The sequence below is a fragment of the Strigops habroptila genome, chromosome 1, assembly GCF_004027225.2.
Source record: "Strigops habroptila isolate Jane chromosome 1, bStrHab1.2.pri, whole genome shotgun sequence".
In the NCBI taxonomy this organism is placed as follows: Eukaryota; Metazoa; Chordata; class Aves; order Psittaciformes; family Psittacidae; genus Strigops; species Strigops habroptila.
The window spans coordinates 97,103,401-97,128,790 of NC_044277.2; the positions used below are offsets into that span (position 1 = coordinate 97,103,401).

At 68.2% G+C, this 25,390-nt stretch overlaps 2 protein-coding genes across 4 annotated transcripts in view; one reads left to right on the forward strand and one right to left on the reverse strand.

The window, feature by feature from the left end:
- The first annotated feature begins 438 nt into the window (after positions 1-438).
- On the forward strand, positions 439-3,406 carry LOC115611069 (zinc finger protein 517-like). 3 transcript variants are annotated; one of them, XM_030493450.1, is made up of 5 exons: positions 439-520; positions 867-1,056; positions 1,357-1,483; positions 2,136-2,243; positions 2,343-3,406. In XM_030493450.1, the coding sequence occupies exons 3-5, from the start codon at positions 1,357-1,359 to the stop codon at positions 2,918-2,920; spliced, it is 813 nt and encodes a 270-aa protein (XP_030349310.1). In that variant the 5' UTR covers positions 439-520; positions 867-1,056; the 3' UTR covers positions 2,921-3,406. The 3 variants fall into 3 exon arrangements, with proteins under 3 accessions (XP_030349310.1, XP_030349317.1, XP_030349316.1); XM_030493457.1 differs by having other exon boundaries at positions 443-520; positions 867-1,037; XM_030493456.1 differs by having other exon boundaries at positions 492-1,056.
- A 367-nt stretch (positions 3,407-3,773) lies between these two features.
- Positions 3,774-25,390, reverse strand: part of LOC115605787 (SCO-spondin-like) — a 31,649-nt gene continuing 10,032 nt past the window's right edge. The window contains 52 exon segments of the mRNA XM_030480780.2: positions 3,774-4,626; positions 4,862-5,012; positions 5,095-5,225; positions 5,336-5,396; positions 5,831-5,926; positions 6,024-6,229; positions 6,323-6,487; positions 7,022-7,068; positions 7,144-7,280; positions 8,011-8,138; positions 8,216-8,389; positions 8,718-8,920; positions 9,009-9,147; positions 9,691-9,807; positions 9,922-10,083; positions 10,173-10,219; positions 10,355-10,507; positions 11,458-11,698; positions 11,775-11,906; positions 12,003-12,117; positions 12,119-12,171; positions 12,635-12,833; positions 13,350-13,557; positions 14,094-14,321; positions 14,694-14,827; positions 16,002-16,165; positions 16,899-17,191; positions 17,372-17,627; positions 18,436-18,600; positions 18,681-18,772; positions 18,854-18,979; positions 19,074-19,200; positions 19,280-19,402; positions 19,493-19,672; positions 20,013-20,159; positions 20,608-20,835; positions 20,978-21,035; positions 21,105-21,180; positions 21,262-21,508; positions 21,598-21,746; positions 21,877-21,967; positions 22,040-22,258; positions 22,357-22,470; positions 22,552-22,606; positions 22,679-22,838; positions 22,909-23,059; positions 23,138-23,317; positions 23,425-23,565; positions 23,975-24,127; positions 24,781-24,997; positions 25,080-25,171; positions 25,260-25,382. Of these exon segments, the coding sequence (XP_030336640.1) occupies positions 4,604-4,626; positions 4,862-5,012; positions 5,095-5,225; positions 5,336-5,396; positions 5,831-5,926; positions 6,024-6,229; positions 6,323-6,487; positions 7,022-7,068; positions 7,144-7,280; positions 8,011-8,138; positions 8,216-8,389; positions 8,718-8,920; positions 9,009-9,147; positions 9,691-9,807; positions 9,922-10,083; positions 10,173-10,219; positions 10,355-10,507; positions 11,458-11,698; positions 11,775-11,906; positions 12,003-12,117; positions 12,119-12,171; positions 12,635-12,833; positions 13,350-13,557; positions 14,094-14,321; positions 14,694-14,827; positions 16,002-16,165; positions 16,899-17,191; positions 17,372-17,627; positions 18,436-18,600; positions 18,681-18,772; positions 18,854-18,979; positions 19,074-19,200; positions 19,280-19,402; positions 19,493-19,672; positions 20,013-20,159; positions 20,608-20,835; positions 20,978-21,035; positions 21,105-21,180; positions 21,262-21,508; positions 21,598-21,746; positions 21,877-21,967; positions 22,040-22,258; positions 22,357-22,470; positions 22,552-22,606; positions 22,679-22,838; positions 22,909-23,059; positions 23,138-23,317; positions 23,425-23,565; positions 23,975-24,127; positions 24,781-24,997; positions 25,080-25,171; positions 25,260-25,382 (7,577 nt within the window). The 3' untranslated portion in view covers positions 3,774-4,603.

Sequence of the window (25,390 nt, forward strand, 5' to 3'; positions counted from 1 at the left end):
GTGAGGCAGAAGTTCCTCTCTGTGAGGGTGGTGAGGCCCTGGCACAGGTTGCCCAGAGAAGCTGTGGCTGCCCCATCCCTGGCAGTGTTCAAGGCCAGGTTGGATGGGGCTTGGAGCAACCTGGTCTACTGGGAGGTCTTGCATCCTTGTGGGTGGGGGTGAGGGGGACACCCACATCTTTGCATCTGGATGAGGGGGGAACCTGCATCACTGGGGAGGGGGTCACTGGAGGGGGCGCCAGCATCCCTGGCGGGGAATGTGGGGGTTACCTACATCCCTGCAGCTGGATGTGGGAGGGGACACCTGTATCCCACAGCTGGTTTTGGGGGGAAAGGGGGTCACCAGGGTTGGGGCCACCCCATCCCTATGGATGTAGGCGAGGGGAGCGCGCACATCCCCTCCGCACCCTCCGGACTACAGCTCCCGACCTGCACCGCCGCCGCTCGGGGCTGACGCACGGGCGGATCCCGGCGCCGTCTTTGTCCCCGCCCGCGGCCCGGCCGGCGCAGCCCCGCAGCAGGTACGGGAGGGGCGGGGGGCGGCCCGACGCCACTGGGATGGGCGCTGACACCCCCGGACACCCCTCGCCGGGCAGCTCCGGGAGGGCCCCCCCGCTCCCCGCACCCTCTCACTCCCTCGGGACCCCCCGAACCTCCCGGCCTCAGTCGGGACTCCCCACTCCGTGTCCTACCCACCCGGATCGCGACCCCCCGAACTCCCCCGTCATCTTCCTCCGGCTCTTCCCGGATACCGGAGCCTGGTTCGGGTGCCTGGGGGCTCCCCACATCCCATTTCCCTTGTTTTCATTGCCATTTGCTGCTCTGGCTTCACTGTGGGTGATGCTCCCAGCGTCGCTCCCTTTGCAGTAAGTGCTCCTTTGGCCCCTGGATATTCCCCACATCGCTGTGCTTGGCAGCGATCAGCGTCCTGGAGCGGCTACACGTGGAACTGGCATCACCAGCAGCGTCCAGAGCATTCCACCACCATCTGCCTGGATAAACATCGCCCGTGAATCCATCTGCCTGCGACAGGCCAGGGTCAGGCTGCTCCGGCAAGGTGGGGGTCAGGCACTGCTGATGAACCAGCTCCAGGGCCCAGATTCCCGTGGTTGGTGCCATTGGTGTGGTTGTGGCACAAAGCCAGCTGCCCAAGGAACCATGGCACGGGCACAAGCGTGCCAGCTGCTGGCCTCAAGCCAAGCCTCATGTCGCGGCGCTGTGCTGTGCCCCTCCCTGGCACGGGATGCTCCGAGCTCTGCTGGTGCCCTCAGGATGCTGGAGCCCCAGTGCTGCCCAGCAGGATCTTGGCAGAGGTGTCCAGCCCAGCCATACTGACCCAGTGCGGTTCCCGCTGCAGATGCTGGTGACATTCGAGGACGTGTCCGTGCACTTCTCCTCCGAGGAATGGGCCGTGCTGGCCGGGTGGCAGCGGCGGCTCTACCGGGAGGTGATGCTGGAGAACTACCAGGCGGTCGCCTCGCTGGGTGAGGAGTCTCCTGGCACTGCCGGGCCGGGCTGAGCTGGAATTCATGCCATTGAGTGCATGGAGGACTTAGGAGGGAAAATCCAGCCGTGGCTGTTGCGGCCTGTGTTGCGGTGGGCATGGGGAGGGTTTGTCCTGGTGGTGCCTCCTGCAGAGAGTGGTGCCGGTGGGATGCGATAAAGATGGGGATGGGGTGAGGGTGAGGATGAGATGGGGATGGGGTGAGGATGAGATGGGGATGGGATGGAGATGGGGGTGGGATGGGATAAAGATGGGGACAGAGTGAGGATGGGACGGGGATGGGATGGAGATGGGGTGGGATGGGATAGAGATGGGGATGGGATGGAATGGGATAGAGATGGGGATGGGACAGAAAGGGTATGGGAATAGGCTGGGAATGGGGATGGGGATGGGTTGGGGATGGGACAGAATGAGGAAGGGGATGGCATGGAGATGGGATGGAATGGCATGGAGATGGGGATGGGACAGAATGGGGATGGGGATAGGATGGGATGGGGTGGGAATGGAATGGAATGGCTGCAGGAAGACAGGCACTGTGGGGAGGCACAGCTGCAGACAGGTTGGGGTGAGGGAACAGAGCTGGGGGGAGCTGGGGGCACTGCAGGAGCGGGGTGCTCTCTCTGCCGGCACAGGCTGGCTCACCATCAAGCCGGAGATCATCGCCAAGATGGAGCGAGAGGTGATGCCATGTGCGGCATCCCTGTCCCTGCCACGGCGCCGGCGCAGGGCTCCTGCACCAGGTACTGGGGTGCAGCACCCCCTGCCCGCAGCCCCAGGTGCTCTGGTCACCGCGGTGGGCTGGGGTTGCCCATCCTGGTGGTGACCCCACATCTCCCCAGCCACCAGTGCTGCCCACGTGCGGCCGGGGCTCCCCAGGGTGCTGCCAGCACCCACCGCCCGGCTCCCGGCGGTGCCTGAGCACAGCAGGAGGCGTCAGCGGGGTCTGACAAGGGCGAAGCCGCTCTCCACGTGCCCCGAGTGCGGCCGGAGCTTCCGGAGCCGAGCAGCGCTGGACGTCCATGCACGGAGCCACTTGAGTGAGCAGCCCTTCACCTGCGCCTGCTGCACCAGGGGCTTCCCCTGCTCCAGCGATCTCAAGCACCACCAGCAAAGCCATGTCACCAAGATGGGCCCTCGCACTGGCTCCCAGAGCCCCAGTGCCTGCGCCGAGTGCGGGAAGAGCTTCAGCAAGAGCCGGGAGCTGAGGCAGCACCAGCACAGGCACCGCGGCCACCGCTTAAGCCAGAAGCGCCGACCGGTCACCTGCCGGCGCATCCACAGTGGGAAGCGGCCCTTTGCTGCCGGAGGGGCTTCCACAGCAGGAACACCATCACCATCCACCACTGCCGCCATGCTGGTGACAGGCCTCACCAGTGCGGTGGATGAGGCAAGGTCTGCAGCCAGGGGCAGCACCTGAAGAGCCACCAGTGGGTGCACCGGGGCTGGACAGTGGGATGTAAGGGGTCCGTCTCTGAAGCCCTTCCAGTGCGGTGGCTGCAAGAAGCGGTTTTGGGATGTGGGGGTAATGCTGGCTCACCAGAGCACCCACAGCACCCCCAGCCCGTGACCTGGCACCCCCAAAACTGCTGCCCATGTTGGCTCCACCAGAGCACCCATGTGTGAACTGAGAGCAAATGGCAGCTCTTCCATCACCGACTGCCCTAAAGCATCCACACCGGATCCTCCTGAGATCCCCTGAGCAGCTGCGGTTGGTGGGGGGGTCATGGGCACCCATCCCCGCTGCACCAGGCCCCTGGGAGAGCCGGGGGCACCCAGAGTGGGGGAATGCAAAAAACAGTCATGGTGCAGTCGGGATGGTGCATGGGGCTGGGGTGGGGGAAGGTGCCACTTTATTTTCCCTGGATAGTGAGTAAAAAGCTCCTGGGTGGTGACGATGCAGCAAGACCACGGCAGTGCAAGTGCCCTGCTCGGGGCTGGTGTCCCCTCGCTCATCCCTAGATCCCCATCTCCGGTGGGACATGGCGAGAGGTTGGGATCTGCCTGGGGGCTTCCAAGAGAGCTGGAGGGGTGTGGGCTTGTCTTGGTGTGAGGTGCTGCCCATTTTGAGGTGCCAGAGCTCACCAGAACCAGCCCCATCCCATCCCACCCCCATGGCCCTGCCTGGTGGAGCTCCCCAAGCCCCTGCTCCCGCTGTGGCAGCACGTGACTGTGCCATGGTTGGCACAAGTGATGCTGGTTCCCAGGGTGAGCAGGCACTGGTGCCCCCCGGGCACCCCCCATCCCGCACCGCTCTAATGACCAGACCACAATTAAGCAATTGGCAGCTTTAATTCAGCTGTAGCCTCGTGCCCCGTCAGTGCCAGTGTCCCTGGAGAACCCTCAGCTCGTGGGGCAGGGTGAGGCTTTGCGTGGCAGCGGGAGAGAGAGGAACATGACAGCCCCTGCACACCAGGGCTGGGCCTGGGCCCCCCAGTCACCCCAAACCCTTCCCTCTCCCTCCCAGGTGCCCCCCAGACCTTTCCAGTCCCCCCTTGGCACCCCATAAGCCCAGTCCCTTCCCAGTTCCCCCAGTCCCTTCCCATCCCTCTCTAGTCCACCCCCCGAGTGCCCCCATGTCCCCTCCCAGTCTCTCCTGTGCCCCCTGAGCCCTTCATGGTCCTTCCCAGTGTCACCCTCCATCCCCAAACCCCTTCTGGTCCCCCCCTGCTCCCCCCAGTCCATTCCTGATCCCTTCCCAGTCCCCCCCGGGCCCTCTTGCCACCCTTGAGCCCTCTCTGGTCCTCCCCAAGCCCTTCCCAGTCTGTCTCCATCCCTCCCTGGTGCCCCCTGAACCCTTCCCATAACCCCCCACTCTCTCTGGTCCCTTCCCAATCCCTCCCATTCCCGCTCCCGATCCTCCCCAGGCCATTCTCAGCACCCCCCAATCCCCCCACGTCCCGTCCAGTGTCCCCCTGGTCCCTTCCCAGTTCCCCCAAGCACCACCAGTCCTCCCCCCAATCCCACCCAAGCCCTTCCCAGTTCCCTCTCAAGCCCTTCCCAGTCTCCCCAGTCCCTTCCCAATCCCTGGCGCTGGCTGTGGGGGCTGTTCCCGCAGGTTTATTGCAGAGAGGGGCAGGGTCTGGAGCACCCCGGAGGGGTCTCAGCGCCGGGAGAAATCCCCACCTGTGGGAGAGGGGTGGGGGGGCTTTGGGTGCTGTACCCCATGCTGGGCAGGGGGTGTGGTGGGCCTTGTGTTCTGCATCCGCAGCCAGGCAGGGGGCATGGGGGGCACAGGGGGCTGCACCCATAGCCGCGTGGGGGTCACGGGGGGGCATTGGGTGCTGCACATGCAGCCAGGTGGGAGTGCAGGAGCGCCGGGGCGCTGCCCCCGCAGCGGGGTGGGGGTCGGGGTGCTCACCCTGGCAGGGGCTGCACTGGCAGCTGCGGATGACGGGCAGCACGACGGGCTCGCTCTGGCCGCCGGGGCAGGGCAGCCGCAGGACGCGCACGGGGCCGGTGGGGTCCAGGCGGTAGCTGCAGCACTCGCACACGCTCTGCAGGTACGGCTCCTGCCGGGACACGCTGCGGCTCACACCGGGTCCAACCGCGGACCCCAGACCCCCGCCCCGAGCCTCCCCCGGCCCCGCTGACCTCGGGGGTGACGGTGGTGCGGGACGGGCAGTGCCCAGCACAGAAGGAGACCTCGACGTCGCGCAGGGCGCAGGGGCCCTTGGCGAAGGTGCGCAGCTCCGTGAGGCGCCGGCACGTGGCGGGTGGCTCCTCTGCGGGATGTGGCACAATGGGGGGGACACCGCGATGTCTCGATGCCATGGGGTGAGGCCGTGGGGTGCTGGTGGGTGCCTGGACCCACCATGGGGTGCAGGGACCTTACCCGGCCACTCCTCCCGGCACACGGGACAGCAGCTCCCCGGCTCCCGAACCTTCACTGTGCCCTGATGGGATGGTGGGGTCAGATCCCTCCATGTGGAACCCCCAAACCATGTGTGACCTGCGCCCATGGGATCTCCCACCTACGTGGGACCCCCAAACAAGGGACCCCCTCCCCATGTGTGTCTCCCGTCTGTGAGACCCCCCACTCATGTCCCCTACCCAGGAGGGCCTTCTCCCCACGTCCCCTCCCTAGACATGCCTCCTCCCCATGCATGCTACTGCCCCACAAGTGCTCTTTTCCTCACACACATCCCCTCCCCATCTACATCCCATCCCCACGTGTCCCTTCCCTATGTGTGACCCCTGCCCAAGTGTGCTCCTGCCCTAAATGTGCCCCTGCTCCAAATGTGCCCCTGCTCCACACACATCCTTTTCCCCACATGTCCTCTCCCCACACGTCTCCTCGTGTGTCCCCCCACATATGACCCCTGCACACCTCAGGGCAGGCCAGTGGGGCGCAGCCAGCAGCACAGGTCACTCTCCCATCCTGGCATTGGCACATTTCGCACCCATCCTGCCACGTGCTGCCAGCCTGGCGGACACAACACAAGGCTCAGCCCGGCCATGGGGGGACACAAGGGACCCCCAAACACGCAGGACACCCACCCGCAGCCCCCATCACTGCTGACCTGGCGCAGCTGCCCACGGTGCTGGCACTCGCAGCGGGCAGCCAGAACGCAGTGCCCGGTGCTGTTGCGGTAGTGCCCGGGCTGGCAGGCGCAGCCGGGGGCCAGGGGGATGCTGCAGTTGTGCCGAGGCTCTGCAATGTCCCTGCAGCTCCGGTCGCAGCTCTCCGGTGCGTCGGGGTCCTGCCAGCGCTCACCCGCAGGACAGGCTGTGTGTGGCACAGGGACATGGCACCGGCGCCGTGTGGTGCAGGATGGCGCCTTGGTGTGCCGACGGCAGGGAGTGGGGCCGGGGCACTCACAGCAGGGGGGCAGGCTGCAGGGGCTGTGGCGCATGGCAGGCCCCCGGCACTCTGCCCCTGTGTGCTGGCGCTGCCGGAGCAGGTGCCGCTGGGAATGCCGCTCACCCGTCCCGCAGGTCACCGAGCAGGGGGACCAGGGTGACCATGGGGACCACAGGCAGTCCGCTGTGGGGAGATGTGGGGCTGTGCTGCAGGGACTGCAGCATGGCGGCATGGCACAGGGAACATGGCACAAGGGCTATTGCATGGGCACCACGGCACAGGGAATATGGTGCAGGGAGCATGGCACAGGCATGGGGACCACAGCATGGGGAACATGGCACAGGGACCATGGCATAGGGAGTGTGTCACAGGCATGGGGACCGCAGTGCGGAGACCATGGCATGGGCATGGTGACCATGGCACAGGGACCACCACACAAGGACCATGGCATGGGCACCACAGTAGAGGGGCCACAGCATGGCGACTATGGCACAGGCATAGGGACCATAGCACGGGGACCATGATGTGGGGGCTGTGGCAAGGTGACCATGGCGTAGGGACCACAGCATGCAGACCAGAGCACAGGGACCGCATTGTGGCGACCATGGCACAGGCACCACATTACAGGGCACATGGTATGAGTATGGGGACCATGGCGCAGGAACCAGGCACAGGCACCATGGTGTGGGCACGGGGCTGGGGTATGGGGTCTCTCACCATTACATTCCTCCTGGGAGCAGTTGAAGGTGCCGTGGATGCAGACACTGTGGACAGCGGTGGGGAGTCAGCACCCGCCTGCCAGCCCCCGGCCCACTGTGACCCCCCACCCCATCACTCACCATCGGGTGCAGCCATGCTGCAGGCTGGTGCCCGGTGCCAGCTCTGGTGCCAGGGAGAGGTTGTGCATCGCGGCCAGGGCAGGGGGCAGGCGGCAGCGGCACAGCGCGGGGGGGACACAGGCTCCGTCCTGCAGCACCTGCAGGCACCAGTGGGGACGGGACACGGGGACCCCCCTTGGCTGGACCCTGATCCCGAGACCCCCACCCGGGTGGTGGGGAGGGCAAATGGGGTCCCCACGGTGGGGGGTAGTCCCCAGCATAGGGGCAGTGCCTGGGGTGGAGGAGGTTCCCTGGGGTGAAGCGAGGTCCCTGGGGTGGAAATGGGTCCTCAGGGTGGCAGGGGGTCCTCAGCATGGTGTGAGGTCCCTGTGGTGACAGTAGGCTCCCTGAGGTGACATTGGGGTCCATGGAGTGACATTGGGGTCCCCAGGGTGAGGGGAGTCTCTGGGGTGACATTGGGGTACTTGGGTGGTGGTGGGTTCCAAGGGCAGGGAGGAACCCCAGCCCCAGGGTGGTGTGGGGACTCTACAGGGACAGTGGCATCCCTGGGGTGACACCGGGGTCCTCAGAGTGGCAGGGGTCCCAGTGGTGGAGAAGAGTCCCTGGGTGGCAACCGGGTCCCTGGGGTGGCAGTAGGGAACTTGGGGTGCAGTGGTGTCCCTGGGGTGATGGGGGTGGGTCCCTGGGTCGTGGGGAGTCCCCATGGTACAGTGGTGTCCCTTGGGTGGCAGTGAGGTCCCTGGGGTGCTGTTGGTTCCCCAGGATAGTGAGGGGTGCCCAGGGTAGCAGTGGAGTCCCCGGGGTGCAGCAGGGTCGCTGGGGTGGCAGCAGGGTCCCCGGGAGTCGCGGTGGTCCCGGTGTCGGTACCTGTCCGTGCGGGCAGGCGCAGCCGCGCTGGCAGCTCTGTGTCGCGCAGCGCGCCCCGGGGCCGAGGTGCGCGCAGTGCCGGGGGCAGGCGCTGGCGCAGGGACCGAACCGCTGCCCGACGGGGCACTCTGCGGGGCGAGCGGCGGCTGCGGCACAAGAACCGCCCCCCGGCCCCGCGCCCCCCGCCCGGCGCCCCCCCTCCTACCCGGGGAGCAGTTGTGGGCGCTGCAGACGCGGTGCAGCAGCAGCAGCGGCGGCGGCAGGAGGGGACACGGCTCCCCCGGCCCCGGCAGCGGCTCCCGGCGGCGCTCGGAGGTGCCCCCACCGCAGCTGGTGCTGCAGCGGCTCCACGGGGACCACGGGCTCAGCCGGCAGCCACCTGCGGGGAGCGCGGTCAGCGATGGGTCTCCATGGCCACCGTCCCACGACCATCCCCCCATCATCCCTCCATCGTTCCGCCATCATCCAACTGACCCACAGTCCACCATCATCCCACCATCCTGCTTTTTCTTGCCGTTCATCGTTCCGCCTTCATCCAACCATCCCACCATCATCCCACCATCCTGACATCATCCCACTGTCCCACTGTCCCTTGCCATCCTACTATTCTCCTGCTGTTATCCCGCCATCGTCCCACCATCACCCAGCCACTGTCCTGCCATCATCCCACCATTGTCCCAGCACTGTCCCACCACACTGGCACTCACCAGGGCAGGGCTGCAGGTTGCACTCCGCCATCTCCTCAGTGCCGGTGGCACTGCAGGGCTCCCCCCCGGTGCTCTCCTGGCACTCACGGTGCCGGGACATGTTGCCGCCACCACAGCTGCGGGAGCAGGGGCTCCACGGGGACCAGAGCCCATAGATGGGACATGCCAGGGCCGGGCAGGCAAAGGTCCCATTCCTGCAGGTGCTGCGCCGGGAGTGACACTGGCATCAGCCTCACACCATGGGCTGTGCTACGTGGCACAGGGCACCCATCCCACTGTGGTTGCACCCACCAGTTGTGGCAGCCGCGCTCGGCCGCCTGCCCTGGCCGCAGCTCCCGGGTGCCGTTGGCAGTGGGCAGACCGCAGCGGCACTGGGCCACCGGCACACACAGCCCGTCCTGCAGCAGCTGCCCCGGGGGGCACCGGCACCCTGTGGGCACAAAGGGGCAGGGCTGGACCCATGGGTGCTGCGGGTGCTCCCAAGGATCTGGTGGGCCAGGAGGGCTCCACCATGGGGATGTACATGGGTGCACTGGTGGGCAGCAGGTGCTGTGGGGCAGGGGGTGATATGGTGGGGGGTCTGCTAGGGTCAGGGGGCATGCTATGGGGTGGGGTATGCTATGGGGCAGGAGCCATGCTATGGGGTGGGAGCTGTGCATGGGGGTGTACTATGAGGTAAGGGCTGTGCTATGAGGAGTGTGTTATGTGCAGGAGGCCATGCTATGGGGAGTGAGGTCTGCTATGGGGCAGGGGAGCATGTTATGGGGCGGAGAACGTGCTAGAGGGCTGGGGGTGTGCTATTGGTCAGGGGGCCATGCTATGGGGCAGGATGCTGTGCTAGGGGGTGCGGAGCTGTGGTATGGAGCACAGGGCTGTGCTGCGGAGTAGGGGCTGTGCCATCAGGCAGGGGACTGTGCTATGGGGTGGGACACCACACTATGGGTCAGGGTCTGCCGCAGCTCGGTGCACGCACCCGGTTCGCAGAGGCCCTGCAGACACTCGACGTGGGGCCAGAGGTCGGCGCAGGCGCGGGGGCACCGGTTGGGGCAGGACGTGGTGAAGACCCGGCCCCGCTCCTCACACCCCTCGCCTGGGCACATTGGCAAGTGTCAGGGCACAGCGCCGGCACCAGCACTGGCACCACACCGGCACCGGCACCGGCACGCACCGTGCGGGGTCCCCGGGGTGCCGGGGCGGGCGTTACCTGCGCAGGCAGCGGTGTTGCAGCTCTGGCTCTGGGCATGGGCGCCGCGGCACTGCCGGTCACCCGCCGGGTGCTGGGGCTGGCGCTGGCGCAGGCGGTAGCCACCGCTGCATGGGTCCTGGCAGGGTCCCCAGGGCCCCCAGGGCCCCCAGAGGCAGAAGTCTGTGCAACATGGGGGTCACTGGCACCGCGGGGACCCGGCCTGGCCCTTGTCCCCTCTCTGCGTTCAGTGTGCAGTGGGGGGCACTCACCGTCACAGGGAATGTCCTGGCACTGGATGCCCTCGGGGGTGCAGGTGCTGTGGAAACACGGGTGGGCAGCTGGGTGGGCACCTCGGTGGCCCCCATCCCGGTCCCCATCCCCATCCCTGTCCCTGTCTCCCCATCCCCATCCCTGTCCCCGTCCCCCTCCCAGTCGCGGTCCCGGCACTGACCATCGCCGGCAGGGTCCCTGCATCCAGCTCTCCCCCAGGCTCCCGTTGCCGCCCTCCCGCGGGCACAGGGCCGGGCAGGGCCCCTCGGCACAGTCCCGGCTCTGCTCCTCCGGGTCCTCACATGGTGCAGCACCTGCCACCGCGATGGGGATCCTGGGGGGACACCGGGGTCACTCACTGCATGGGGGCACAGGAGTGCTTGCCCAGGTGCTGTGTGTCCCCTCTCAGTGCCCTGTATGTCCCCCACGTGCCATATCCCCTGGGTGCCACGTCCCACCCAAATGCCACGTGCCCTCTCAGGTGCCGTGTCTCCCCTAGGTGCTATTTATCCCCCAAGTGCCGTGTGTGTCCCCCACATGCCATGTCCCCCCAACCTCAGGTGCCATACATCTCCTTGGTGCCATATCCATGGGTGCTATATCTCGCCCCAGGTCCCATGCGTCCCTGGATGCCATAAGCCCTGGGTGCCGTTTCTCCGTTGGATGCTGTGTCTGCCATGTCCCTCCTGGGTGCCATGTCCCCTGAGTGCTGTGTCAACCCTCAGGTGCCATTCCCCCCCCCCCCCCGCCCAAGCGCCATATGTCCCCTGGGTGCCATGTGTGTCCCTGGGTGCTGTGTCCCCCTCCAAGTGCCATTTCCTGCCATGTCCCCGGGTGCCATGCCCCTCCCAAGTGACACACACAGTGTCATCCCCCCACCAGTACTATGTGTGTCCTCCCCATGCCATGTGTCCTCTCCACCATGTGCTATGTCCCTCTCAGGTGCCATATGTCTCCCAGGTGCCATATCGACGGGTGCCACGTCCCCAAGATGCCATGTGTATCCTGGGTGTCATGTGTGCCCTGTGGGTGTCACGCCCCCCCTCCAGCCACCATTTCCCCCCCCCCAAGTGCCATGTGTGTCCCTGCAGTGCTGTGTCCCCCACAAGTGCCATATGTCTCCCAAGTGCCATACCCCTGGATGCCGTATCCACTGGGCACCATGTGTGCCCCGTGAGTGCCGTGTCCCCCCCCCTCCAAGTGCCATACCCCTGGCTGCCACGTGTGTCCCCCCGGGTACCATATCCCCTGCGGGTGCCATGTGTCCCCCCCGGCCGGTGCCACCTGTGCCTGTGCTGCCGCCCGTGCCCGCAGGTGACGGTGCAGGGCGCCCATCGGCCCCAGGGGCCCCAGCGGCAAGGGGGCTGCGGGCAGCCGTGGCGGGCGCAGCGCAGGCGGCCGCTCTCGCACACGCAGCTCTCGCACCCGTCGCGGTGGCGGCTCCCGGGCTCCCACCCGCGCCCCGCCGCGTCCGTGCACTCGCAGCGCGCGAGGGGCACGCAGCCGCCGTCCTGCTCCAGCGCGCCTGCGGGGACACGGGCACGCGTGGGGACTCGGCCCCGGCGCGGGGGTCCCGCCGCCCCCAGCGGCGCCGCACTCACCGTTGGGGCAGCGGCAGCCGGGCCGGCAGCGCTCCTCGGGCCCGCAGGACAGCCCGGCCCGCAGGTCACCGCAGTGCCGCGGGCACCGGTTGGCGCAGGGCACCAGCACCGTGCCCGGGGGACAGCTCTCCCCTGGGGGCGGCACCGACAGGCACCGGTGAGAGCCGGTGAGCCCAGCGCCCCCCGGAGTCCCGCGGTGATCCCAGCGCCCCGGTGCCGCGTCCGTACCGCAGGGCTGGGGGTTGCAGAGCCGCAGGTGGTGCCGCTCGCCGGGGCAGGGCTGACCCCCGTTCTTGGGGGGGGGCCGGGTGCAGGAGCGGCTGCGCAGGGACCGGCCCCCCCCCGCACGTCCGGTCACACCGTGACCAGGGGCTCCAGGGAGACCAGGCGCCATCCACTGCACCGTGGCGGGGGGGTGTCAGGCGGGGGGCAACAATCGGGACCCCCAGACCCACCTCCTGCCCCCCCAGCCCCCTCTGACCCCCCCAGAACCCGCCCAAAGAGCCCAACAAGCCCCCAATCCCCTCCAACAAGCCCCTCCACACTATGCAAGCCCACCTCAAGCACCATAACAAGCCCCACAAAGTCCTCAAAGACCCCCAAACTCCCCCAAGAAGCCCCCCAATTGCCTCCTGAGCCCCTCAAGAGGCCCCCAAACCCACCCTGAGCCCCCAATCCCTCTCCAAACCCTTCAACAAACCCTCAATCCCATTGAGACCCCCCAACCTCCCACAAGCCCCCCCCCGAGCTCCCCAAGCCCACCCCAAGCACCCCAAGAAGCACCCCGAGACCTTCCAAGCCCCCCAAGAAGCCCCTCAATCCCCACTTTGACCCCCCCAAGAAGCCCCCCAGCCCCACACCAGTGCAGGGGCGCAGGCCGCAGGCGCGGCGCTCAGTGCTGGCGCTGCCAATGTCGGGGCACCAGCGCCCCCCCGGGCCGGGGGGGGTGTACGCCCGCAGGCGCAGCTGCAGCCCCCCCCCGCAGCTGCGGGAGCAGCCGCCCCACGGGCCCCACGGCGTCCACTGGCAGTCGCAGGCTCCACCGGGGCAGGGGGGGGGCTGTGGGACCCCGACACCCCTGAGCCAGGGGGCAGAGGCACCCCCATAGCCCCCCCCCCACAGTGGGGCAGGGTTCCCCCCCATAACCCACACGTTCAGCGGTGCAGGGACCCCCATAGCTCCCCAGTGCAGTGGGGTAGGGTGTCCATCTCCCCACAGCATAGCCCACCTTTGCAGTAGGGCATACCCTGTCCCCATAGTGCAGTGGGGCAGGGTGTCCCCCTCCCATAATTGACCCACACACTGGGGCAGGTTCCCCCCATAGCCCACCCTTGTAAATGGGGCAGGTCCCCTCTCCACAGCTTCCCTGTGCAGTGGGGCAGCGTGTTGTGTCCCTCCCTCCATATGCAGCGGGGCAGGTTCCCCTCGTAGCCCACCCTTACAGTGGGGCAGGCCCCCCCAGCTTCCCTGTGCGGTGGAGCAGGGTGTCCCCTCCCAGCCCTCGCCCACCCATGCAGTGGGGAAGGTGTTCCCCCCATAGACCCACACAGGGTGGGGCAGTTCCCCCCACGCCGCACCGTCGCAGTGGGGCAGGTTGCAGGCCCGCTGCTGCTCGCTCTCCCCGCCGCAGGCCCCGGCGCCGCTGCAGGAGCGGTTGCGGCTCTTGGTGGCCGGAGCCTCGGGGTGGGTGCAGCTCCTGGAGCAGGGAGTCCAGGGGGACCAGGGCCCGAAGCCCCCCTCGGCCTCAGCGCCCAGGGATGTGGGGCTGGGCCCCGGCGTGGGGCTGGGCATGGCTGGGGGGGAGAGAACATGGTGACACCCCCAAATACCCCCAGCCCCACTGGGGTGGGGCAGTGTGACCCATGGCCCCGGGGGGCAGATGGGATGGGGATGGGACCCACAGAAGGGCAGAGGCAGTGGGGCTGGGACTCATGGGGATGATGACATGGGGATGGAGATGGGGATGGGACCCATTGCAGGGCAGAAGGGATGGGGCTGAGACCTATAGCCTGGCGTGATGGAACCAACAGCAGAGGGAATGGGGATGTGCCATGACCCACAGCAGAGGGACAAGATGGGGCTGTGACCCATGGCAGAAGGTCTGGGATGGGCCATGACCCACAGCAGAGGGGCTGGGGCTGGGCTGTGACCCACAAAAGAGGGAATGGAGATGGCCTGTGACCCATGGCAGAAGGTACACATGGGGCTGTGACCCATAGCAGAGGGGATGGGGGTGGGCCATAACCCATGGTAGAGGGGCTGTGACCCACAGCAGAGGGGACAGGATTGGGCTGTGACCCACAGCAGAGGGGCTGTGACGCACCAGGGCAGTCGGGGGTCCGGCAGTACATGGTGTCAGTGCGGGCTCCGGTGCAGTTCCGACCGCCATGGGCCGGTGTGGGGCTGGTGCAGCCCCTCCGTCGGGTGCTGAGCCCCAGCCCCCCACATGTGGGTGCACAGGGGCTCCAGGGGCCCCAGGACCCCCAAGCCCCATCCTGCCGGCAGCCCCCCAGCTCTGTGCAGTGCAGGTGGCCATGACGGCACGTGCTGGGGGACAGCGACAGGGCTGCTGTGGGGCTGGGGCAGGGGCTGGGGGGCAACAGGGTGGTGGGGAGGGCAATGGGGTGCTGGAGAAGGGGAGTTGGGTGCTGGGGGAGGGTGGAAAGGGGCTGGGTGATGGGGGGGGAAGGGAAGGGGGGTGCCAGGCTGGGGGGAAGAGCAATGGGTGGTGGTGGGGAAGGGCAAGGGGGTGCCAGGCTGTGGGGAAGGGCCATGGGGTACGTGGCGCTGTGCGCGTTGGTGCGGAAGAGGAGCTGGGTGCTGGGTGCTGGGAAGGACCATGTGCTGGGTGCTGGCGCTGCGCAGGGGCCGTGGGGCGGGCACCGGCTGTGGGTCGCGCTGTGGGTCACGGTCGCTCACCAGTTGGCGCAGGCCGTGCGCACGGTGCCCCCCGCGGGCAGCTCCTGCCCGGGCAGCAGCCGGGGCTCGGCGGTGCCGGTGGATCCGTTCTGCAGGTCCCGCAGCAGCTCGACCGTCAGCGCGCACGGACACTCCTGCGCTCCGGCACCGCGCAACGGAGCACCGGGAACACACCATGGGCATGGGTTCCCCCAGCGCCCCACGGAGCACCCACCGTTCCACAGAGCACCCAACGAGCTGGGGATCCCCCAACATTCCCAGGGGCACCCATGGCCCTGCAGAGCACCCACTGTCTCATGGGGCACCCACCATCATGGAGCACCCATAGTCCTGGGAGCACCCACTGCCCTGGGGAGTACCCGAAATCCAATGGAGGACCCATGGACCCAGGGAGCACCCACCATCCCGAGGGGTCCCCACAGACCTGGGGAGCACCCAGCACCCCACGGAGCATTCATGGACCTGGGCATCCCTCAATATCCCATGGATGACCTCATGTTGTGGGCTCCCCCATAACCCCATTCATCCCCATTCCCATCCCTATTCATTCCCACCCCCATCCCCATCCCATTCCCACCCCCGTTCATCCCCATCCATCCCCATTCCCATCCCCATCCATCCCCATTCCCATCCCCATTCATTCACATCCCCATCCCCATCCCTATTCTTTCCCACCCCCGTTCATCCCCATCCATTCCCATTCCCATCCCCATTCATTCCCATCCCCATCCCCATCCATCCCCATTCCCATCCCCATTCATTCCCATCCCCATCCCCATCCCTATTCATTCCGACCCCCGTTCATCCCCATCCATTCCCATTCCCATCCCCATTCATTCCCATCCCCATCCCCATCCCTATTCATTCCGACCCCCGTTCATCCCCATCCATTCCCATTCCCATCCCCATTCATTCCCATCCCCATCCCCATCCATCCCCATTCCCATCCCCATTCATTCCCATCCCCATCCCCATCCCTATTCATTCCCACCCCCGTTCATCCCCATCCATCCCCATTCCCATCCCCATCCCCATCCCCATCCCCATCCATCCCCATTCATCTCCATCCCCATCCCCATCCATCCCCATTCCCATCCCCAACCCATCCCATCCCCACTTCCATCCCTATCCCCACCCCCATCCCCATTCATTTCCATCCCATTACCACTCCCATTCCCACCCCCATCCCCATTCCACCCCATCCCCATTTATTCCCATTCCCATCCCACCCCCATCCCTCCCCATCCCCATTCCAATCCCGTTATTCCCACCCCCATTCCCGCCCCGCCGGGTCCGTCCCGCGCTCACCCTCGCGCACTCCCCGCGGTGCAGCAGGGTCCCCGCGGGGCAGCCGCAGCCCTGGGCGCAGGCCCCGCCCCCGCAGCCCACGCGCCCGGACACGTGCGCGCAGCTGAACGGGCAGGCCCCGCCCACGCACTCGCGGAACACCCGCCCCCGCGGGCAGCCCGAGTCTGGGGGGCGGGGGTGTGGGGCAGGGTCATGGGGCAGGGCCATGGGGCAGGGGTGTGGGGCAGGGGTGTGGGGCAGGCCTAAGGGATAGGGCTACAGAACAAGGGTGTGGGGCAGGGCAATGGCCAAGGGCTGTGGGTCAGGTCTAAGGGACAGGGCTATGGGTCAAGGTTGCGAGGCAGGGATATGAAAAAGGCCTAAGGGGTTAGGCTATGGGACAGAGTTGTGGGGTGTGGGTATGGGCCAGGGGTATAGGGCAGGGCTGGGGGCAAGGGTATGAGTGAGGGCCATGGGGCAAGGCTGTGGGTCAGGGCAGTGTGGTAGGGGTATGGATCAGGTCTGAGGGACTGGGCTGTGCGGCAGGGCTGTGGGTCGTGGGTATGGGCAGGGGTATGTGTCAGGGCAGTAGGGCAGGGCTGCGGAGCAGGACATGGGCTAGGCTTAAGGGATAGGATAATAGAGCAAGGGTGTGGGGCAGGGCTATGGGGCAGGACTAAGGGGTTGTGCTGTGGGATAGAGCTGTGGGGTTTGGGTATGGGCAGAGGTATGGGTCAGGCCTAAGGGACAGCGCAGTGGATCAGGTCCATGGGCCAGGGCTGTGGGTCAGGGCTATGGAGAAGGGTCATGGGGCAGGTCTAAGGGATAGGGCTATGAGGCAGAGCTGTGAGGCACGGGTACGGGCAGGGCTACGGGTCAGGGCCATGGGTCAGGCCATGGGTCAGGGCCAGCACTCACCACGGCACACATGGGTGTTACACATCTGGCTCTGCAGGTCCAGCCCCACACACTCCGGCTGGTGGCACCGCCGCCGGCGCAGCTGCTCGCCACCACCGCAGGAGACACTGCAGGGGCCCCATGGCGACCACGCGCCCCACGGCGCCTCTGCGGCACATGGGACGGGGCCACCAGCTTGTACAGTGACACCCCAACACCCACAGCCCTCGGGGAAGGGGCCTTGGGGGGGCTCAGCCCCACGGCACCACATAGACTTGAGGCCATACATGGCACCGCGTGGCACAGGTCGGAGCCTGGCACGGTTCACGTGTCCCCCCATCACCCTGTGACCCCCACGCCGGTGTCACCAGGCCGGTACCTGTGCATGGCTCCGTGCCGCACACCATCGCCCCGGCCGTGCAGGTGCTGCGGGAGATGTGGGTCAGCGCCGGCGGCGTCAGCCCCAGGCGCGGCCCCCCCGGCTGCTCCCGCACCAGTTGTTGCAGGCGTCGCCGGCAGCGGCGGTGTCCCCGGGCCGGAGCAGGCGGCCGCGGTGGTAGCAGGGGCAGCGCGCTGGCAGCACACAGCTCCCGGCGTGCAGGAGGAGCCCCGGCGGGCAGGCGCAGCCGTCGCGGCACCGTGCGGCGCACTCCACACCCGCGCCACGGTCCAGGCAGAGCCGCGGGCAGGGCCCCCCCGTGGCGCGGCACTGAGCCGCCGTCCGGTACAGCGTGTGCCCCGGGCACCGCGCTGCGGGCACCAGGGTGCGCGTCAGCGGAGGGGCTCCCCATCCCCAGTGCCCCCCAGTCCCGGTCCCCCACAGCCCTGGACCCCCATCCCTTGTACCCCCCCCATCCCTAGTGCTCCCCCAAACCTGGACTCCCATTCCCAGTGCCCCCAATCCCAGTACCCCCCACTCCTGGTGCCCCCCAGCTCCCCAGGCCAGGGCTGGCAAGTGTCCAGCTGCCACAGGGATGGGGAGCCCCGAGCTGGTGGGACCCCAATCCCGGGGTGTCTCCCCATGCTGTTCCCCTCCCTGCCCCACACCCCCAGACCCACAGCACACTGAAACCCACAGCACACTGTCCATAACACCCCAAAACCCACAGCACACAGCCCACAGCACCCCTGATCCCACAGGTCCCCAATGCCCACAGCATCCCAAAGCTCAAGGCACCCTGAAACCCATGCCACCCCCAAACCCACAGCACCCCAAAACCCACAGCTCTTCTTAATCCATGGCACCCAGCCCTCAGCACCCCAAAGCCCACAGCACCCCTGACTTTCCAGCACCCCAAAACCCCTATCACCCAGCTCATGGCACCCCAAACCAAACAGCACCCCTAATCCCACGGCACCCAGCCCGTATCACCCTCAGCCCTCAGCACCCCAAAGCCCACAGCACCCCTGACTTTCCAGCACCCCAAAACCCCTATCACCCAGCTCATGGCACCCCAAACCAAACAGCACCCCTAATCCCACGGCACCCAGCCCGTATCACCCTCACCCCACAGCACCCCAAAACCCCCAGCAGTGGGTCAGGTTGGGGGTCACCCACCATGGCAGGGCTGGGTGTTACAGTCCCGTGTCTGGAGGTGGGGGCCGGTGCAGGACCCCCCCTGTGCCGATGCGGCGCAGGCCCGGTGCCGCCTCTGCTCGCCGGCACCGCAGGACACAGAGCACTCGGACCAGGGCTCCCAGGGGCTCCAGGCACTGCCGGGCTCTGCGGGACAGACACACGGACATGTGGCGATGGAGGCGTCACCACGGCAAAGGGGGGGTCACTGTGTTGGTGTCACCCACCGGTGCCGCAGGGCTCGTGGCACTCGCGCAGCTCCCGCGCTGCCCCGGTGCAGGGCGCTCCGCCGGCGGCTGCAGTGGGGTTGGTGGGTGACCTGCGGGAAGGCACCACGTGGCCGCCCCATCCGTGGGGTACAGCCGCCCCATGGCTGTGGGGCAGAGCCCCAGCCCCACACCTGAACCTCTCCTGTGTCCCCGCGCCGCAGCCACTGCTGCAGTGGGTCCACGGTGACCACGTGGACCAGCCGCAGTCCACGGCGCAGGCCACATCCTCGCATGTCACCGTCCCGTTGTGGCACACGCTGGGGACCGGCACCAGGATGAGCCGTTGGGACAAGCCAGGGGCACCCCAAACCCCTCAAACCCCTTGGGGTGCAACACGGGGGTCACACTCACCATCGGCGGCAATCCTGCAGGAACACCTCGCCAGGCCGGCGCTGCTCACCGGGCCCGTGGCACCGGCACTCACCGGCATCGACGCAGCCGCCATCCTGTAGGAACAGCCCCGGCGGGCACCAGCACCCTGCCCCGGGGCACCCTCAGCACCGGGCCCCGGCACACAGACCCCATCCGGGGGTCCCGGACCCCCTCCCATCACTCACCGTCCTGGCAGTGCTGCACGCAGGTGCCATTGCCACCAAGGTCACCACAGCTCCGGGTGCAGGGGGGGTCCTGTCCCCCCTTGCAGTCCTCAGCCCGCACAAGCACCATGCGGGGGCCACAGGCTGGGGTCGGGGGGCACAGGGGGTGCTCAGGGATGCGGGGGGCACCCGGTGTCCCCATCCCCATCCCGGTGTCCCTGTTCCCCGCCGTACCTGGGGGGTCCCCGCAGGGCTGCAGGTTGCAGGGCTGGGTCTGGAGGTGCCCCCCTGGGCACGGAGCACCCCCGTTCTTGGGGGGGGGGTCGCTGCAGCTCCGCGCCCGGCTCCGCACGCCCCCCCCACATGTGGTGTCGCAGGGGGACCAGGACCCCCAGGCTGCCCACCCGCCCGGCACTGCAGGAGCCAGCGGCATGTGAGGACCACCAGACACCCCCCCACAGCCCCACAGTGCCCCATGGCTCAGCCACGGCCCTCCCCATGCGAGGGTACTGGACCCCTGAGCCCCGGGCACTGGGGGCCCCCAGATGGCATGGGGGTGCCAGGTGTCCCTGGGGGGATGGTACCCGGGGGGCCCCTGGGGTGGTCCCAGGGTGGGAAGGGAGTACGTGGGGGTCCCAGGGGTGGGGGGGTGTACCCGGGGGTGGGGATGCCCGCGGGTCCCAGGGGTGTGGAGGGTTCCCTGGGGGTCCTGGGGGCAGGTCCCTGGGGTGTCCCTGGGTGTTCCTGGGGGTACCTGGGCAGGCGCGCAGGAAGCAGACGCGGGTGTCGGGGGGGGTCCGTGCGCAGTCCCCCCCGGGCAGGGCCTGCCGCAGGGTGAGCCCCAGCCCGCAGGAGCGGCTGCAGGGACCCCAGTTCCCCCACAGGGCCGGGGCGCAGGTGGCTGTGGGGGGGGGCGATGGATGACGGTGGGTCCCCGGCCCCCACCTTTGGACTCAACATTGGATTCCTCCAGACACGGTGCCCCCCAAACCTGGACCTACATTCCTGGTGCTCCCCATCCATGGTGTCCGCCAGCACCAGCACCCCCAAACCCACAGCACCCCAAAACCCATGGCACCTCTAAGCCCACAGCACCCCAAACCGCATAGTACCCAGTCCACAGCACCCCAAAACCACAGCACCCTGGATCCCACAGCATCCCTAACCCCATGGCACCCCAAAACCCATGCGACCCAGCCCACAGCACCCCCAACCCTCTGGCAACCATGATGTGAGCTGGGTGCTGTCCCCCTTGTCCCAGGGACCCCCACATCTCCTCCCACTCTAGGGGAGCTCTCACATCTGGGGGGCCATGCCCAGCCCTGCCCCATGCCCCAGGGTCCCCTCACCTTGGGGGGTCGGGCTGGGGACTCCTGTCAGCCCCAGGGGAGGTCCGGTGGAGGGTAGCCCTGCGGGGGGGCTGGTGCCCATCCCTGGGGTGCTGGGCTGTGTTGGGGTGTCAGGGGACCCCAGTGCTGGCTCCGTGACCCTTAGCTCCGTGGGGCTGCTGGCTCTGGTTATGGGGGTGCCCTTGGCCATGGTGTGAGGCTGAGGTGGGCGCTCTGCCCCTGGCTGCCCTGGGGGGAGGTAGGACACAGCTGGGGGCTCAGGACACGACCCCGACACCCCAACTGCATGCTCGGATGGGGGGACCCCAGCCCAGACCCCCCCCAGCCCCACATTCGACCCCCAGACTCCCCCCTATCCCATAGCGGGTACCTGGTGTGGTGGGCTCAGCACCTTCGGGGGGCAGATGGGTGCCCGTCCCAGGGGACACCTGCATGGGGACAGAGGGGTGTCACCCGCTGCCCCCCATCCCCTGTCCCCCCCATTCTCTTGGGCTCACCATGGCTGGGGGCACCGGTGGCGGCTGCGTGGTCGTGGTCAGCACCAGGACACCGGCTGCCATGGGGGCCGTGGGGCTGGGGGAGGCACATCCAAGATTAGGGGGCACCCACCGGGACCCCCAGCTCCCATGTGACCCCCCAACCCCACTGTGGTACCTGGTGGTGCTGGGGGGCCCGCAGCCAGCCTCATCAGAGCCATCAGGGCAGTCGGTGATGCCGTCGCAGAGGGGATCCCGGGGACCCCCAGGGACACATTCCCCGCTCCCGCACCAGAACTCCCCCATGGCACAGGGGTGCTGGCTCCGTGTCTCTGGCACCATCGGTGTCACCGGCACCATCGGTATCACCGGCAGCATCACCGGTGTCACCGGCATCGTCATGGTCCCATGCGGAGCTAGGGGCACTTGGGGAGAGGGCAGAGGCGGGCAGTTGAAGGGTACCCATGTGTGGGTGGGGGTGTTCCCCCCATCGCCCCCCATTGCCCCACGGTACCTGGGGGGCATCCCAGCAGCTCAGCACGCAGCACGATGCGGTTGTGGAAGTCCTGGGGCAGGATGCGGACGTGCCGTGCCTGCACCATGCGGCCCAGCAGCCGCACTGCTGGCGTGTCGGCGTCCTGGCTACCCTGGAAGAGCTGGCGGGGGGACATAGACACACGCAGACGGGGGTACATGCATGTACACACACATGTGCACCGTCACATGTGCACCCATGGCTGCGTGTGCAGCCGGCGGCACCTTGGCATCAGCGGTGCCGTTGGTCAGGTCACGGTAGCGGTACCAGCGGGTGCCATCGGCGCTGAACTGCAGCAGGAACGCGGTGACGAAGGCATCGGAGGAGCCGGCTCCCTGCACCACCACCCCTGCGGGGACAGCGCGGCACACGGTGGCACCGGTGGCACCACCAGCGCCGCGGCGGGCAGCCCGGCACCCACCGGTGATGTTGGTGGGCTGCAGCAGGTCCAGCTGCAGGAAGGGGGGGTCGTCGGGCAGCGCCGCGTAGGCATCATCCCGGGGAGCCCAGCCCCGCAGCGGCTGCCCGGGAACACCGCCGTGCAGCCGGGCAGCGTGCGCCGGGCTCCCCGCCTGTGCCGACGAGGCGCCGAAGCTGCCGTCCGGGAGAGCCGCGGTGCCCAGCGGGAGGTAACAGGGATCTGCCGGGATGTTGGAGCGGGTCAGGGTTTGGGGACACCACCCCCTGTCCTGGCTGCCTGCACCCTGCCCGCACCGGCAGCCTCATGGTGGTGCTCACCGCCAAGGGGAGGCAGCGGGAAGGTGAGCAGGGGGTAGCCGGGGGGCTCTGTTGGCACGGAAGAGGGGGGCTCCGTTGTCGGCAGCGCCGGGGGGGTGGCCGTCCCGTTGTCACCTGCAGCGGGGACAGTGTCAGGCGGCCCCTCTAGGATGGGGAGCCCTTCACCGCTCCATTACACCCGCTGCTCCGACTCACCCGCCGGGGCACAATAGCAGCAGGAGTCCCCGTGGCCATCAACCAGCACCCGGCCCTACGGAGGTCGCTGTCACCATCACCACCGCCGGTTCCGGCACCGGCACCGGGATCCCCCCCAAGCCCTCACCTGCGGGCAGCCGGCGGCGCGGTGCGGGCAGTAGGGCGAGCACCGCACGGCCAGGCTGGGCAAGCACTGGCAGACGTGGCAGGGCTCCTCACGCCAGCGCTCCCCCGGTGCGCGCCGGCGACCTCGGGACTGGCACTGCCGGCACGGCGCCGTCTGGCACCTGCGGGAGCGGGAGGTCACCGGGGGCCCGCCCGCTCACCCATGGCCACCCCGGTGCGCACCCGCCGCACCTGCGCGCCTTGCGGTAGATGCCGCGGCAGTGCCGGCCGCCGCCGCGCTGGCTGGGGTTGGTGGGGCTGCGGAACGACCACTGCACGCTCTGTGTGCCGCACGGCCCGGGGCACTCGCCCCACGGCGACCACGCCGACCAGCCGCAGTGCACTGTGGGTGGCACCGGCTCAGTGCGGGGCACCAGCACCTCGTCCCCGCCGCCGCGGTGCCACCGCTGCCGGGACTCACCGGCGCAGTCGGGGTTCTGCCGGCAGCGCCGCAGCTGCCCGCCCAGGCAGGCGCAGAGCCGGCAGTCCACCTTCACCAGCTGCCCCGGTGCGTGCCGCAGCCCCGCGGCGTGGCACGGGCACTCCCGCGGCAGCACGCACCGGCCCGCGTCCAGCACCAGCCCCGCCGCGCACCAGCACCCTGCGGCGGGGCGGCGGGCGATGGGTGCACCGCGGCCGGCTGACCCCTGGCCCGCCCCGCCGCGGCGTGTGGGGTCCTCGGGGCGCCGCGGCCCCCGCGCCCCTCACCTGGGCTGCAGGGCCGGTCCTGCCGGCACGCGGCGCCCGTGGAGAGGTCGGCGCAGGACGCGGGGCAGGGAGCACAGGGCCACGGGCGCAGCCCCTCCGGGCAGGAGGAGGTGTTGGGGCAGCCCCCCGGGGTACAGGGGGCTGGTGGGGAGAGGGGTTGGTACCACTCGCCCATGGGGATCCACCTGCCCCATGGAGCACACAGGGACCCACCAACAAAGCCCAGACACCCCATGGAACCCACCAACCCACAGAGCCCACTCACCCCATGGAGCCCACCCATCCCACCAGGATCCATTTACCCCACGGAGCCCACCCACTCCTTGGAGCCCACTCACCCATGGAGCCAACCTGCCTCATAGAGCACACCCATCCCTTTGGGACCCACCTGCCCCACAGAGACCACTACCCCATGGAACTCACTCACCCACAGAACCCACCCATCCACTGGAGACCAACCATCCCATAGATAGATCCCACCTGCCCCACCAAGCCCACCCTCTCCATGACCCCCCCTTCCCTATGGACCCCCTGCCCCACGGGCACCCACCCGTCTCGAGGGCAGCGGGGATCTCTCCAGGCAGGTCGCCACAGGGGCGGCCGCCGTTCTGGGGGGGCTGGCATTGCCGCTGCCGCTGCCGCAGCCCCCCGCAGCCCCCCGGGCATGCGGACCAGGGACCCCACTCAGCCCAAGCACCATCAACTGCGGTGGGAGGGAGGCAGGAGGGTGGGACCCCACCATGGGACTCCCCATGGGACTCTCCATGGGGCTCCTGCACCCACAGCCAGGACATTGGGGGATTTGGGGGAGTGTTGGGGGGCTCTGAAGAGATATTGGGGTTCTCCAGGGGGTATTGGAGTCCTACAGGGCGTAATGGGGTGTCCCAAAGGGAATTGGGGCGATGTGGGGGGTATTGGGATGCTGCAGGGGATTACTAGGGGATACCTGGGGAACACCCAAATCCTGCAGGTAGCCTCAGCCATGGGAACCCCCAAATTCTCCCAGCACCCCGGCCATGGGAACCCCCATGGGAATCTCGAAATCCCCATGGGAACCACCAAATTCCCCAGGCATCCTAACACAGGAACCCCTAAATCCCCTGCGCAGCTTTGTCCATGGGAATCCCTGTGGGAACCCCCAAGAAGCCCTGAGCAACCTCAGCCATGGGAACCCCCCAATCTCCCTTGGCACCCCAGCCACAGGAACCCCCACAAGACTCCCAAGCCTCCCGAGGCAACTGCAGCCACAGGGACCCCCAAACCCCCCAGGCACCCCAGGGTCCCCCTGGACTGCTGCTGCCACGCCCCCCCCCCCCCTTGGTGCCAGCCCCCCATTGCCAGCAGTGCCTGGCTCACCAGGGCAGGCGATGCTGAAGCACTGCCGCTCCTCGGCAGCCTGCCCGCGGCACCGGTGCAGCACGCCAGGCCGGCGCTGCTGGCAGCCCCGGGTGCGCTGTTGCAGGCCGGGGCCACAGGAGCGGGTGCAGGTGCCCCACAGGCCCCATGGCCCCCACTCGCCGCAATCCCGCTCGTCATCCCCACCGGCACCACAGTCCAGCACACCATCGCACACCTATAACAGCAGGGTGGTGCTGAGCCGGAGAGGGGGATCCCAGTGGCACGGGAGCAGGGTTGGGGTCCCTGTACCCTGATACCTGCTGGAAGGCAACACACTCGCCCCCACCGCAGGCGTATTCTGCACAGGGACTCTCCGTCCTGTTGCTCCCGCCGGCGAGGCTGCGGCTCCCTGCGGAGGTGACGGTCCATGGTGGGGTGACCGTGGCAGGGTGGCAGTCCCCATCCGTAACCCCCAGGCCACAGCCCGCTGCCCTCACCGCAGAGCAGCTCGTCCTCGCCCCGGGGACAGTCGGTGGCCCCGTCACAGACCCTCGACACATTGAGGCACATGCCACCGTCGCAGGTAAAGTGCCCCGGGCACGGCGGGATGGCGGTGGAGCCTGCGCCG

What these genes read in the sequence shown, in the direction of transcription:
- LOC115611069 (XM_030493450.1), top strand. Translation starts at nt 1,357, where the DNA reads ATGCTGGTGACATTCGAGGACGTGTCCGTGCACTTCTCCTCCGAGGAA. An exon ending in CCAGGCGGTCGCCTCGCTGG is followed by an intron (nt 1,484 to 2,135) that starts GTGAGGAGTCTC and finishes CTGCCGGCACAG; the next exon opens with GCTGGCTCACCATCAAGCCG. An exon ending in GCGCAGGGCTCCTGCACCAG is followed by an intron (nt 2,244 to 2,342) that starts GTACTGGGGTGC and finishes ACATCTCCCCAG; the next exon opens with CCACCAGTGCTGCCCACGTG.